The sequence below is a fragment of the Cricetulus griseus genome, chromosome 7 (assembly GCF_003668045.3).
Source record: "Cricetulus griseus strain 17A/GY chromosome 7, alternate assembly CriGri-PICRH-1.0, whole genome shotgun sequence".
In the NCBI taxonomy this organism is placed as follows: domain Eukaryota; kingdom Metazoa; phylum Chordata; class Mammalia; order Rodentia; family Cricetidae; genus Cricetulus; species Cricetulus griseus.
In genome coordinates, this window is record NC_048600.1 from 122,828,728 (window position 1) to 122,842,629 (window position 13,902).

Here is a 13,902-nt window from a genome sequence, read left to right on the forward strand (position 1 = left end):
GAGTGCCAACTTGTACAGCCACTTTGAACATCAGTATGGTGACTGCTCAGGAAAATGGGAATCAGTCTACCACAAGATCCAGCAATTCCACTATTAGGCATATACCCAAAAGAAGCAGCACATTCATACAACAAGGACATCTGTTCAAAGATGTTCGTAGCAGCATTATTTGTAATAGCCAGAACCTAGAAACAACCTAGATGCCCCTCAACCGAAGAATGGATAGAGAAAATGTGGTACATTTACACAATGGAGTACTACTCATCGGAAAAAAAAAAAACAATGGAATCTTGAAATTCACAGGCAAATGGATGGAACTAGAAGAAACCATTCTGAGTGAGGTAACCCAATCACAAAAAGACAAACATGATATATACTCACTCATATATGGATCTTAGACATAGAGCAAAAGATTACCAGCCCACAATCCACACACACCAGAGAAGCTAGGTAACAAGGAGGACTTTAAGAGAGATATACATGGTCACCCCCACCACCCCGAGAAGGGGAAAGGGACAAGATCTCCTGAGCAAATTGGGAGCATGAGGGGAAGGGAGAGGAAACTAGGAGAATGAGAAGGGGGGGAAGAAGATGGGTGAGGAGGATATGAGGGAGCAGAAAGATTGAGTAGGGAGAAGAATAAAAGAAAAGATAAGGGATACCATAATAGAGGGAGACATTTTAGGTTTAAAGAGAAATCAGGCACTAGGGAAATGTCTGGAGATCTACAAAGATGACACCAACTAACAATCTAAGCAACAGAGGAGAGGCTACCTTAAATGCCCTCCCCTGATAATGAGATTGATGACTGACTTATATGCCATTCTATAGCCTTCATCCAGCAGATGGTGGAAGTAGAAGCAGACACCCACAGATAATCGCTGAACTGAACTGGAATCCAGTTGCAAAGAAGGATGAATGATGAGCAAAGGGGTCCAGACTAGGCTGGTGAAACCTACAGAAACATCTGACCTGAACAACAGGGAGCTCTTAGTCCCGGACTGATAGCTGGGAAACCAGTGGGACCAATACAGACCACAGGAACGTGGGTGTCAGAGGAGACTGCGGAAATCCATGGGGCCTCCTGTAGTAGATCAGTACTTATCCCTAGCATAGGTGTGGACTTTGGGAGCCCATTCCACTTAGAGGAATACTCCCTGAGCCAAGACACACAGGGGTGGGCCTAGGTCCTATCCCAAAGGATATGACAGACTCCGAAGACCCCCCCCCCATGGAAGGCCTCACCCTCCCTAGGTGGGATTGGGGAGGAGAGGAGGGAGAGGGAACCGGGATTGACATGTAAAACAATCTTGTTACTAATTCAAATAAAAAATGGAAAAAAACCCTAAAAGAGTATATGTTATTGTCATTTTTTGATTGAATCATTTAATGATAGTTGTTTTAGGAATGTTGTCACTTACCTGAAAAAGCAGATCTTTAGTTGTAAGCATAGTCTCTTGGGGGGCTGAGGCATAGAATGCAACACACATAGACAAACTGAGGATGTAGTAGATTGGAACCTCAACCAGAGCCTGCCCGAACCAGTATGCAGATGGGCAGAGGCCTGAAATCCACAGCTGGAGCTGAACTCCATTCTGATATGAGAGTGAAATCATCAGTTGGATATTATTTTTGTGAAAATATGAAACATACAGAAAAGAAGCAAATGAGATAGTCATCATTAGGGATTAAACCCTGTAAAGACTAATGGGCCTGGATCATTCTAAAGCTTCTCTATCGAAACTTGCTGTTGCTATTAATAAAGATAATTTATCCTAATGTGTTATTGTAGTTAATAAAAATAAATCATCCGAAGTCACTGACAGAGCAACAGTGCCGTCAATAAAACATTAACTTAATGGCCCAAGGAGGAAAATTCCCCAAGTACTAACTTTGAGTGGTAAAACAATTCACCTCTTTAACACAAGAAGGTAGCCATTTTTTCTATGTAAAATTGTGTCGTTTTATTCTGAATGAAAGCGAGTGATTAAAACACTGTAAATAATTGCATATTGCATGATGCTTTTAGATAGCTTTGTAGTTGCTCATTTTAAAGTCATTAAAATATAACATAGTAATATATATTGACTATGTAGTTATTTTATGTTCCAGATATATATTGCACTAAATTTTATATTTAAAAAAATCTACCAAATGATACAAATTTTGGAAGTTTTTTAAAGTGTGTTTTTGTCATTTCTATCTCTTCTGCTTTGGACAATCTAATTAAATTCATGATGAACCAATTAATACTATCCCAGGAATCATTAAAGCTTAAGATTATTTTTCAGAGTTGCTTTTCTTTTTTACCTGTGTGTTTAATCTAAAAGTCACAATCATTGTTTTTCATAAAGATATGCTAGGTACTTACAGGAGTTTCACTTCATCTGCTTTTTATATCTTTCCTTACCATGTTCTTTTAGTTAAAACCTTGATCATATGAACATTTTCTTTTTAAGCATTACTTCTTTTATTTTCCTTGTCATTTCTGGGTCTGTGTTCAACTAATTTTTTTCCTTCTTGCTTCAGTACATGTTTCCTGTTTCTTTGAAATCCAAGTAATTTTTCTTGGCTATTGGACATCGTGAATTTACCTCGTCACATACTGGGTTTGTTTTCTTATATAGGGAGGTTTGGTTTTGTCCCTACAAGTGTTAAAGTTTCCTGTAGATCAACTTAAGTCTTTTGTTTTTAAAGAATGCTTTCCTCAATAACTACTTTAGCCCCTTTCTTTTAGATGAGGGGTGTGTGTGTGTGTGTGTGTGTGTGTGTGTGTGTGTGTGTGTGTGTGTTCATATGTGCGTGAACATGTGGATGCACAGGTGTGGACTTGCAACCCATGGATGTATGTGCCTTTGGAGGCTGGAGATTGATGTTGGGTATCTCCCTCTACCATTAAAACATCATCATAATCATCATTATTATTATTATCATTAATTATCTTAGACAGGACTTTTCACTGAACACAGGAATCACGGATTTGATTAGAGTGAGTCCCTGGGATCCTCTTGTCTCTGCTTCCTAGTGCTGGAGTTGAGAGCAAACCACCATGACTTAATTTTTACGTGGATGCTGGAGATCAAAGTCAGGTCCTCTTGCTTATAAAGCAAGCACTTTACTCACTGAGCTGTTGCCCTGGTTCTTAAGTCTTGCTTTGAAGTTGAATTCTTTGGTGAGCCCCTACAAATGATGATTGGAAATAGGTATTTCCAGCCCTGTAATACTTCTTGAACTTGCTCATCTTACGGAGATCTGTACGTTCTTGACATCATGAAGCTCTACTCTGTGCCTACATGACTCAGTATTGGCAACAGATTCTAAACAACTGTCATGTAGAGTTCTACAGCTCATGCTCTATGTAATTTCCTCTTGGACAAAACACTTATATGCAACTTCCAGCCACAGTAACCTGTTTGGATTCCAAGTTCTTTTTAGCTTAATAAGACCTTTGTGTATTTTTGAGATCTCTCTCTGTTTCATGAATGAGTTCCAAGAAGAAATGTGTGACATACGACCCAATTTTACTGTTTCTTTTTCTAAGGAATCTCACCCAGTCTTCCACTGAAAAGATTGTTTTAGGGAGTCAAATATCATCACAATGCCTCTGTTATCCAGAAATAAAACATACCAAATTTTTGTCTGCTTCTCACTTTCCTTTCTCTTTATCTTTTCATCTGCTCCTCCTTTTTCCTTCATTTCATTCTCTTTTTTTTGGTATTTCAAGACAGGGTTTCTCTGTGTAGCTTTGGAGCCTATTCTGGCATTCCCTCTGGAGACCATGCTGGCCTCAAACTCACAGAGATCTGCCTGCCTCTGCCTCCCAAGAGCTGGGATTAAAGGTGTGCACCACCAACACCCAGCTCCTTCATTTCATTCTTGCTTTTTACTTTTATAAAGTGCAAATGTATATGAATCAACTGCTCAGTGTATAAACATGCACATCATATAAAGTCCTACAATCACATTATAAATAACTTCTAATTGTTTAAATCAACTAAAGTTTCCTTATTTCCTACTACCTTGTAGTCATCGATGCTTGTCATGGAAATATAAGGTGGAACAAAGGCCATGAAAAGGATCCATGAAATGAAATAAGGCACATAATCAAACGGTCCACGGGTATCATCCTAGGAATGAAAGTAATGCAGTGTAATTAATGGGCAAAGTTAAAAAGCATTATCTAGATTACATTGCTCAAAAAATAATCAATTACTAATAATATTGCCTTGAGTTTATTCTGAGATTTCCTTCTCCTTACATCCTAATTCAATTTGCAATATAGATTTTGCTTATATATATATATATTACATATATATTATATATAATCATATCCATGATTATGAAAATGAAAAGTAATAATGAGAACAGGCATTAATATGATTTTAAAATTCTAAAATTTAGGCTGACACTTAACGATGGTCAATATTTTTATAATTATTTTGATATATTATCAGTTTAAACCAATGCATCCAATTTAATGTTCAGGAATTCCAAACTCACAAGTTTCTCATTCTAGTTGTTTTTTGTTTCCTCCTCTCTGTTCTCCTCCTTTTTTGTTTTCTTTTTTTTTTTGGATGTAGTCTTATTATGCTGTGCAGGTTGACCTTGAACTCAAAATGTTCCTGCCTTAAGCTCACAAGTACTAGGATTATAGGTGTGAGTCAGTGTGTTTGGATTCTCTCTCCTAATTTATGATTAAGTGCTTACAGGCAACAGCTCAACTGAATATGCATAGACATATATGATATACTGTAACATATATCTATATATACTGCAACTATAGATCAAATTAATATTAAAAATATACTGAGATAGCTCCAAATGATGATCTAATGTAGGAAAGAAGCTCTTTCAACAACATTTTGATCATTGTGAATGGAAAGATCTGGTAAACCCCAGATACAGTAGAATCTCCAAGTACACACCAACCTCAGGGAATGTGCTGCGGTCAGTCTGAATGTGTGCTGATGGTGTAAACAGTCCAAGCAACCCATTACTAACAATATCCACCAGAACCGGAAAACAGTTCAGTCTCTTGGTGTGGCATGCCAATGTAAACTTGAAACTCTAAAATATAACAAAAGGATTATCAATCCAGAAAGAGAAAACATGAAACCAATGTGTGCAATGTGCAAACACTCCAAACGCTGATAGGAGAGTACATTCTTTGTAATGTGGTTGAGATACTGGTACTTCTGCAATTTCCCTTTCTTTGAAGATGCACAAATCAAAATTGTAATTTTTAAATACCTTAATTAAGTAATGGAACATAATTAAAATTTAAAACAAACCTTAAATAGGACAAACTAATTAGGACTACAGTCGTGTAGCCATCCCTTTGAACTGAACACTCCATACTGGATCGAGAAGCAAGAGGATAAGAATTAAGCAGTTCATTAAGCCCCTTCTTGAAGCTATGCAATAGTTAGATTGCGAAGGGAGAGGAGACTCTTCAGTGGAGCTGTCTACAAGCTGTGCAGTGAACTGTGGATTGCATCTTTTGCGAATTGCCACCCATGCTGGGGTGGACTCTGTGGTGATACAAATGCTGGATTCACCCATATTCCTGTAAGAAAACCCAATAAACTGGTTCACTAATCTAGACTTGTGTAGAATAAGGCCTTTGGTTTTATTTGCATCTCCTCAAGAAAAACCATGCAACATTTATAAACTGTACCTAATTTAGGGTTTATATTTGGGATCTCTGCCCTGCAGTTTCAAATAACAAGTGGAAATTGTATTGCTTTTAATTTTTACATTTATTTATTATTATTGTGGGTCTACATATGTGCATGGACATACATGTAAATACATGTGCATGTGTGGAGGTCAGAGGGCAACTTGCAGGAGTCAGTTATCTCCACCATGTGGATTCCAGGAATCAAACTCAGGTCATAATTATAACTTTATTATTATTAAACTCATGAATAAAATTCTCTGAGTAATGAATGAAAGTAGGAATTGTTTGTGTTCTCTTAGATAAACCTAATGTTTAAATGGTACAGTCATAGCCCAGAATCTCTCCTCAAGTGCAAAATAAATCGTCATATATGTTATTTGTCTATAGTGGCTCAGACTCCATTTTTCATTAAATTGCCCTATAATTGCCACAGCTCTGACTGTAGATACACGTACATTCTCACCACCTGACAGTATGATAGCTCCATTGTAGAGAGTCTCTTCTGTGCCATTTCTAGTCCCAAAGGCATCAATTTCCAAAGATATGTTTTGCTTCTCCAGTGAGTGTATGAAGTCATCAATCTGTGCTCCTAATAGACAGTAAAATGTCAAAGGCAATGTAAACCAAGGGAATGTAACAAGGTTATGTATCAGAATGACTCTAGTCATTTACATGTTATAGCATGGACTAGTATAGATTTTAATTCTCTGTGTATTCCTTTTCTGAACAAATACCTGTTGTTCCCTTTTTGTTTTATGTTATGTGTGGGAGCACATGTGTGTATACCCATGTGGAGGCCAAATGTCAATGTCAGGTATCTTCTTTGATCACTCTCCACTGTTTATATTGAATCAGGGTCTCTCACTTTGGCAGTCTCACCAACTCAGTTCATCTATCTGGCCACCTTGCTCTGGGTACCACTGTCTCCACCTCTTGAGCTCTGGGATTACAGACAGGCCTTTGTACTCAACAAGCTTTTATGCAGGCTCTTGAGATCTGAACTATGTTCTCACACTTGCACTGCAAGGGCTTTGCCCACTGAACCTACTTCCTAGGTCTTCTATTGTTCTTTTAAAGACTATAAATATGGTTCAATAATAATATTAATAATAATTCTCATAGACTTATGATTTCTTCTACCTAAAAAATAACTCTGACAATTAAAAATAACTGCTGCTAACATCCTGTGATTTTTAGAATGGAAATTTCTTGAACTAAACAATATGTTATTGCCTTATAATAATGGTTGCAATGGTGATCATATAATTAAAATGTTTTTAAATTTATAAGTTATTCCTACAAATATGGTGTTTTATCCAACTTCTCAAATCTCTTTTTATGATCATTGTGACATTAAACTTTCACAGTATTTTATATAAACCTTGATTTTCAATGTTTGCTGATATAATACATATCTCTTTTATCATAAATTTCTGGCATCCTTGTTCCAATTTAGGATCGAGTTTCCTAAACTGGGTGTATAACATACTTGTCTTTTCTTCATGTGTGTTTTTTCTAAGCAATGTTCTTAATAGTGACTGTTATAAAACTGCATGAGGGGAACCTTGGTGGATTCCACGATGGGCAAGAGACAAACATACCAGCCAGACAGTGACAATATTCATCAACTATATATTAGCAACATCTTTACCTGTTTTGTTGATGATCAGTAAGTTAGTGAGAGGCTCATGTGGCTGTTGGCCAGGGGTGAGGAAGTACATATGAGGAGACAGCTCCCAACAGTAATCACTCACACGTGCTATCATGCCAATATTTGCTGACAAAATATGTAGAAGTCCAATCCCCAAAATCAAAATTCTACATAGAAAAAAAATTGACAACATAGACCTATAGCCATTTTCCAGTCTTCAAAACATTCCTTTAAAGACATGGATATAATATAAGCAAGACATTAATGAGAACAGACAGTTGTATGCATGGTGTTTTATTTTAGTTCTTGAAATTTTCTTCGTCTCTAAAATGGGAATGATGACCATGATCTACCTACCCTCAATAAACTTCCCTTGCTACTCTCTGACCATGGGGCAGCCTGTACAGTTTTCGAATGTGGCTCCTTAATTATAAGTTGAGATTTAGCCTCATTTTCTCTGCTTCTATTCTAATGTTTCCTTCCTGATGCACACTCTACCACTACATCAGACTTAAGAATCTCACTCTCCCAGCCGCTGTCATGGCAACATAATTTTCTAATCCTCATAGGGTCAAACGTCAGGGATTTTTGATTTGTTTGTTTGTTTTTCCTTCCTTTGATCCCCATCTGAAAAAGTCTAAAAAGTGTATCTCAGAATTAGAGCACTAATGCTGAAACCTCATCCTTGTCCCCTTTCTAAGCCTGGGGAACTACAAGACTTCTCTCCTGCTGGGCTCTGTGGTTGGCATACCTCTGTTCTTACCTCTCCCAGTCTGCTTTACAAAGTGTTTCTGAATTAGCTACAAAGATTTTTCTTCTTATCTTAATCTTGAAATTTTTGTCAATGTGAATCACTTATTCAACAAGTGTCCTGGCTCCGGAGCCTATCCTGGCACTCGCTCTGTAGACCAGGCTGGCCTTAAACTCACAGAGATCCACCTGCCTCTGCCTCTCAAGTGCTGGGATTAAAGGCCTGTGCCACCAACGCCCGGCTCAAGTTGACATCTTATTGATCGACTCTGAGATGAGCACAGGGGACTCATGTCCTGAGACAAACTCCTTGAGAGTCAATTGATGTCTCTTATGTCCAGCTCCTAACAGTGCCTGACATTTGGCAGTTATTGAAAAGGGTCAACCTTCACATAAGAGCCACAGAGAAGAGGAAGAACTTGAACAAGGATCAACTTAACAGCCACACTCCAGTTGGAGAGAAGTCTGAAATCTGTGAGTCGGAAGACATTGAGTTCTAAGATGTCCATTGTTTCAACTGTGGAGACTTTGAAAGAGTAACAGTAATAAAGAAAGATTCTGTGCCTTGTATTATTTCTGAGAGATTTTTCATTCAATGTGTTAATATAAAAATGTATAAACACCAGGACTGTTAACAGAAGTAACTTGTAGATACCTGCATTGGAATTTAATTTTTTATCATTTTCCTGCTGTTCTACTTAGGTATGTTTTAATGAAACAGTTGGAAGATGCCAGGATACCTTAATACTCACAGAAAAACGAAAGATTTCCTTTCGTGTTTTAACTTCCTGAAGCGGAGCCTGGCAACTGCACAGAGTTGCTGCCACCAGAGTGCCAAGCCCACCTTCATATTAGTCTTCTCAGTGAGTAAAGAGACAAGTTGTTCCATTTCAGTAGGCCTCCCTGTGCCCCTTGTCCTTTCAGTTTGCACATCTTCTGACATACCAAGATCTATGAGACAAAAACAAGCCATCTCTAATAAATGGTTTGATTTCTCTCTGAAAGCATTCTTTATGATCCAGACATTAAAAAAATCCTCTTACAGAAAATGGAATTCCAAGATAAAACATAAATGTATCAATACAACCTTGAAAGTTGAAACTATTTCACATGATGCTTCTTAAGAAGCAAGCTGTGGCATATAACAGCATAGGGAATGTCCATCTGCAGATACATATGCCAGCAGAGCTGACCTACAACAATGTACACAGTATTTTCCCATTTATATATTAAGTGACAGAGCAGAGAAAAGTGTGAGTGGCTTAAGGAGAATCTCCTGGGGTGATGCTTGTGGGGAGCACAGAGCAGCTTGCTGGGTAAAGAAAATATTCTAAAGCTTGCTTTACACGCTTGTTTCAGAGCAGCTGATGCCAAACTCCTCAATAGGAAAAAAAGAGTAGATGAACATCTCATCTCATTAAATTACAATTTGGTAACTAGACGATAACATTGATCCATGAAACTCAAAAGTTTCTCTAACAAACTATGATAATAATAAGAGAACCCACAAGAGTCTTCTTTGGGTTTTGTTTTTGTTTTGCTTCAATTTACACAAGTTAAATATATTTGTGTGTACTGAAATACTAGAAACAGATTTTAAATTTTGTGGTTCATTTTAGAAGGGACCTTGCTTTGCAGTACAGGTTGGCCTTGATGCTCCTGCCTCAGTCTCCCTAGAGTTACAGTTATAGGTGTGTACCACCATGCCCAGGTAGAAAAGCTTTGTGAACAGACTCGCTGGCTTCCCAGTGACATACATCCCTCTTTGAACAAATGATTGGAACAAAAGATGATGGAAAGTAAATATGAATATCTGCTCTTAAGCCATCACTGTAGCAGCTAAGACCAATGGTTTCTGACAAGCTAGCATTCCTACTGCTTGCTTCTTTTCCTGTCTGCTCACAAGAAACTCAGCTACAAGAGAGACCATGAGTGTTTTAGTAACCAACTCAAGTGCTCATAGAGGCAAGTAGCACTGGGATATGCTGTGTTCCCGGAGGAACTCAACACCATGTTGGACCCAGACAGATGTGAACAGATTGGGAAGAAACAGCCTCAAGGATTTGAGTTTTCACTGGAAAGCAGCTACTCCTTCCTTTGCTTTGTTGACTCCAAATTGTTTTCAATGAAACCAAGGGTGGATTTTAATTAGTAAAGTCCAAGGAAAGTTATCTTCAAATTTACTTCTTTTCTTCAAACTATATCCATTGTTGATCATACTGTTGAATGTCTTAAGCTTCCTGTATTAGGAATGTATTCCTATTGGAGCTAGAAAGATGGCTCATTGGTTAATACTGCTCTTCCTGGGGTCCTGAATTTTGTTTTTTAGCACCCATGTTGGCAGCTCAGGGCTACCTAAAACTCCAGCTTCAGGGTATCCTATGCCTCTGGCCTCCACAGAAACCACACACACACACACACACACACACACACACACACACACAGTTGAAAATGAAATAAATCTTTTTAAAAAGTAATTTATTTCTGATTTTGTTAATTTGCATGTTGACTCTCTGCTATTTGGTAAGTTTGACTAAAGGTTTGTCTATTTTGTTGATTTTCTTGGGCCTCTGGTAGTGGATCAGTATTTATCCCTAGTACATGAATGGACTTTGGGAACCCATTCCACATAGAACTCTCTCAGCCTAGACATACAGGGGAGGGTCTAGGACCTGCTCCCAATGATTTGACAGACTTTGAAGATCCCCATGGAAGGCCTCACCCTCCCTGGGGAGCAGAAAGGGGATGGGATAGGGCAGGGGAAGAGGGGAGGGAGAGGGAACTGGGATTGACATGTAAATGAAGCTTGTTTCCAATTTAAATAAAAAAGGGAAAAAGTAATTTATTCATATGTATCAAGTAATACAAGTAATACATGTCCAAAGTTTAAATGGATCATTCCTTTAATATAGCAGTTTTCAAGAAAGCATTTGATGAACACAGGATAGGGAATCTAGGATACACTTGGGAAGATCTTGTCAGTCATGGCTGGGATCAAATAGTACATCCCAGGTGAGGTACACCTATGGTAGTGATGGCAAGGACGGCAATGAATTTCCTCACTTCTACAGAACCTCAAAGAACAACAGCATGCAACGTAACTGTTGAAATGGACACAGTGTGATGGCTTTCATTCTTTTTACCTACCTGACTGGTCAATTGTTGATTTTCCTTCCAGTTTCAGGAACACCTCACTCAATGTCGTTATAGAAACACCACAGTTCTCAATTCCCAGGTCTGGGCATCTCTCAAGGTCCCTACAAAGATCTAACAAACAAAGTTTTTCAAATGTTGTCATCAGGGAAATCAAATGAAACTGCTTTGACATTCTACCTCATCTCAGTCAGAAAGGAGATCATCAAAAACTACAGGATGTGGGGAACGTTGAGTTTCTTTTCACTGCTGAGGAGAATATAATTTGGTTCAACAACTATGGAAATCAATGTGGAGATTTCCCAAAAAGCTAAAAACAAAACCAAAACGAACAAAGGACAACAGAAAACCAACCAAATCAATGAACAAAGAAACAAACAAAACAGAAACAACATATATGTACTATTACAGAGACACTAACACATCAATGTTCATTGCCAATCTTTCTCAATAGATAGGAATGAAATAAGCTCAGAGGTCTAGAAATTGATAATAAAAATGTGGTGCATGCATGCAATAGAATTCTTTCTATTCAGCCACAAAGAAAACCAAAATTATGAAAATTCCAGAAAAATGGATGGAACTGGAGCGGGAGGCATGACTTAGACGGTAAAGGCACTTGTTACCAAGCCAGGTGACCTTATTTTACTTCCTGGAGCCCATCAGGCAGAAGGTGAGAACACTCCCAGAAGTTGTCCTCAACTACACTCAAACTGGCATGCATGCTTCCCTCTCCAACACACATAAAGTAAATAAAATGCGAGTGGAAGGGAGCTTTAGAGAAGTTTCTTTTCATGGTAAGTGATGCTTAATGCAGAGACTCAACACGGGTTGCCGCTTGTCAAAGTTCTGAGGTTGAGTTCATGTACAAGCTCAGCTCTAAATGCAGGCATCTATCTTTATCTCCCCCTCTCAGGCCCAGAGAGCATCACAAGAGAGGAAGCAGAAAGAATAGGAGAGCTGGAGGATGGGAGGAGAGCTATGAGACTGTTTTCTGGATATGACATGGCTTTTGCAATCATGAAAATACAGCAGCTCTGACTACCTGCACAAGACCTGTACAAGGTTAGGCCCTTCAATGTTGATTCATGAATGGAAAGATGCTCATGAGATGTCACCTTTCCCTGAGATGCTATTGGCAATTAACAGCTGCTGGCTGAGGGGCTGCCATAGACTTCAGTGGTTAGTAAGCACTGACTGCCAGGTCTCACTCTATCTGATGTTCTGTTGTTTTCTAGACTACACAATCCTTTTAAGTGGAATGATTATAGTTCACTTAACACATCCTCATGATTCTAAAGCTTTATATTTTCATAACAAAGTATATATTAGAGTTTCCATGCTTATTAATTTATCTGCCTGTAATGGTTTGAATGAGAATGGCCCCTGTAGATTCATATATTTGAACACTTAGTAACAAGTTTTGAAACTGTTTGAGGATTAAGATGTGTGTCCTTGTTGGAATAAGTATGTACTTGTTGAGGGAAGTGTGTCATTAGAGGGGGATTTTGAGGTTTCAAAAGCCCACACCAGGACCAGGCTTTTCTTTGCCTCTGCCTTAGGATCAGGATGTAGCACTCTCAATTACTGATCCAGCACCATGCCAGCCTGCTACCATGCTTCCCACAATGATGGTCATGAATTAACCCTCTGAAACTGTAAACAAGCCCCCAACTACTAAATGCTTTCTTTCATAAAATTGCTATGGCCATGGTAACCCTTTACACAACAGAACAGTAACTAAGACACACACACACACACACACACACACACACACACACACACACACACACACACACACACACACACATATATATATATATATATAAATTCTTTCTGGTCTTATTTACTTAACATGGGCTTTCACAGTCCCTAATGATCTGGGACAAATGCCCTGAAAAACAAACACAATTATTCTGTTTCATGCACTGGCCTGACAACAAGGCTATTTTCTAAATTCATGCCAAGAAAAAAATAACCACAAAAATGGGACATTTAGCCAGTAAGTGAAGACAAAAGTTTTAAGTCACTATGTTCATTGCAGATTTATGAATGCTATCATATTTCTGTAATCCATCAAGGGTACTGAAAAACTATGACAAACAAACAAGAGACTTACTTAAAAGTCCTTGGGCATTATGTTACAATCTCTCCAGGGTATACTTACTCCTGAATATTTATAGAACAGTCCACATGTCGCACTGACTGTACAATCATCTTCAGCTCTGCTGGCTGTCAGCTTATTCCATGATAACTCAGGTACTTCTCTCTCATAGACTCATGCATGTATTACTTGAAGGTTTTGATAAACTCCCATTTTTTATTGTTACTTATTGTCTTTGTTCTTTTATTTTTCTTACCTGTGGCAAGTTGTGTTTTACTTTCTACTGTCTGGTAAGATACATACAACTCGGTTTTCAAGATGAAAGCAACAATGAGGGACATTCTAGCCAGTATGAAAAAGACACTGCTACTGTGAACCTGCACTTGGCACCACCATTGTGAGGAGTCAGGAAATGGGGGAAAGGTTTGAAACAATGACCAAAGGATTCAACAGGTCCTCCCTCCTCAGAAGCCGGGGTTGGAGGCAGAACTCACCTTCACGACAGTGACTTTTGCTGAATAATTCACTCTGTCTACTTGTTTCCTGTGTGGAAAGTGTGACAGT

At 38.4% G+C, this 13,902-nt stretch overlaps 1 protein-coding gene across 1 annotated transcript in view; it reads right to left on the reverse strand.

Annotated features, from left to right (window-relative positions):
• The window catches only part of LOC100773221 (ATP-binding cassette sub-family A member 8-A), a 69,663-nt gene that overhangs the window by 26,402 nt on the left and 29,359 nt on the right, over positions 1-13,902 (reverse strand). The window contains exons 17-23 of the mRNA XM_035448162.1: positions 11,229-11,348; positions 8,834-9,032; positions 7,332-7,498; positions 6,136-6,269; positions 4,930-5,067; positions 4,020-4,127; positions 1,422-1,595 (exon numbers count right to left, since the gene is read on the reverse strand). Of these exons, the coding sequence (XP_035304053.1) occupies positions 1,422-1,595; positions 4,020-4,127; positions 4,930-5,067; positions 6,136-6,269; positions 7,332-7,498; positions 8,834-9,032; positions 11,229-11,348 (1,040 nt within the window). The remainder of the gene's footprint in view (positions 1-1,421; positions 1,596-4,019; positions 4,128-4,929; positions 5,068-6,135; positions 6,270-7,331; positions 7,499-8,833; positions 9,033-11,228; positions 11,349-13,902) is intronic.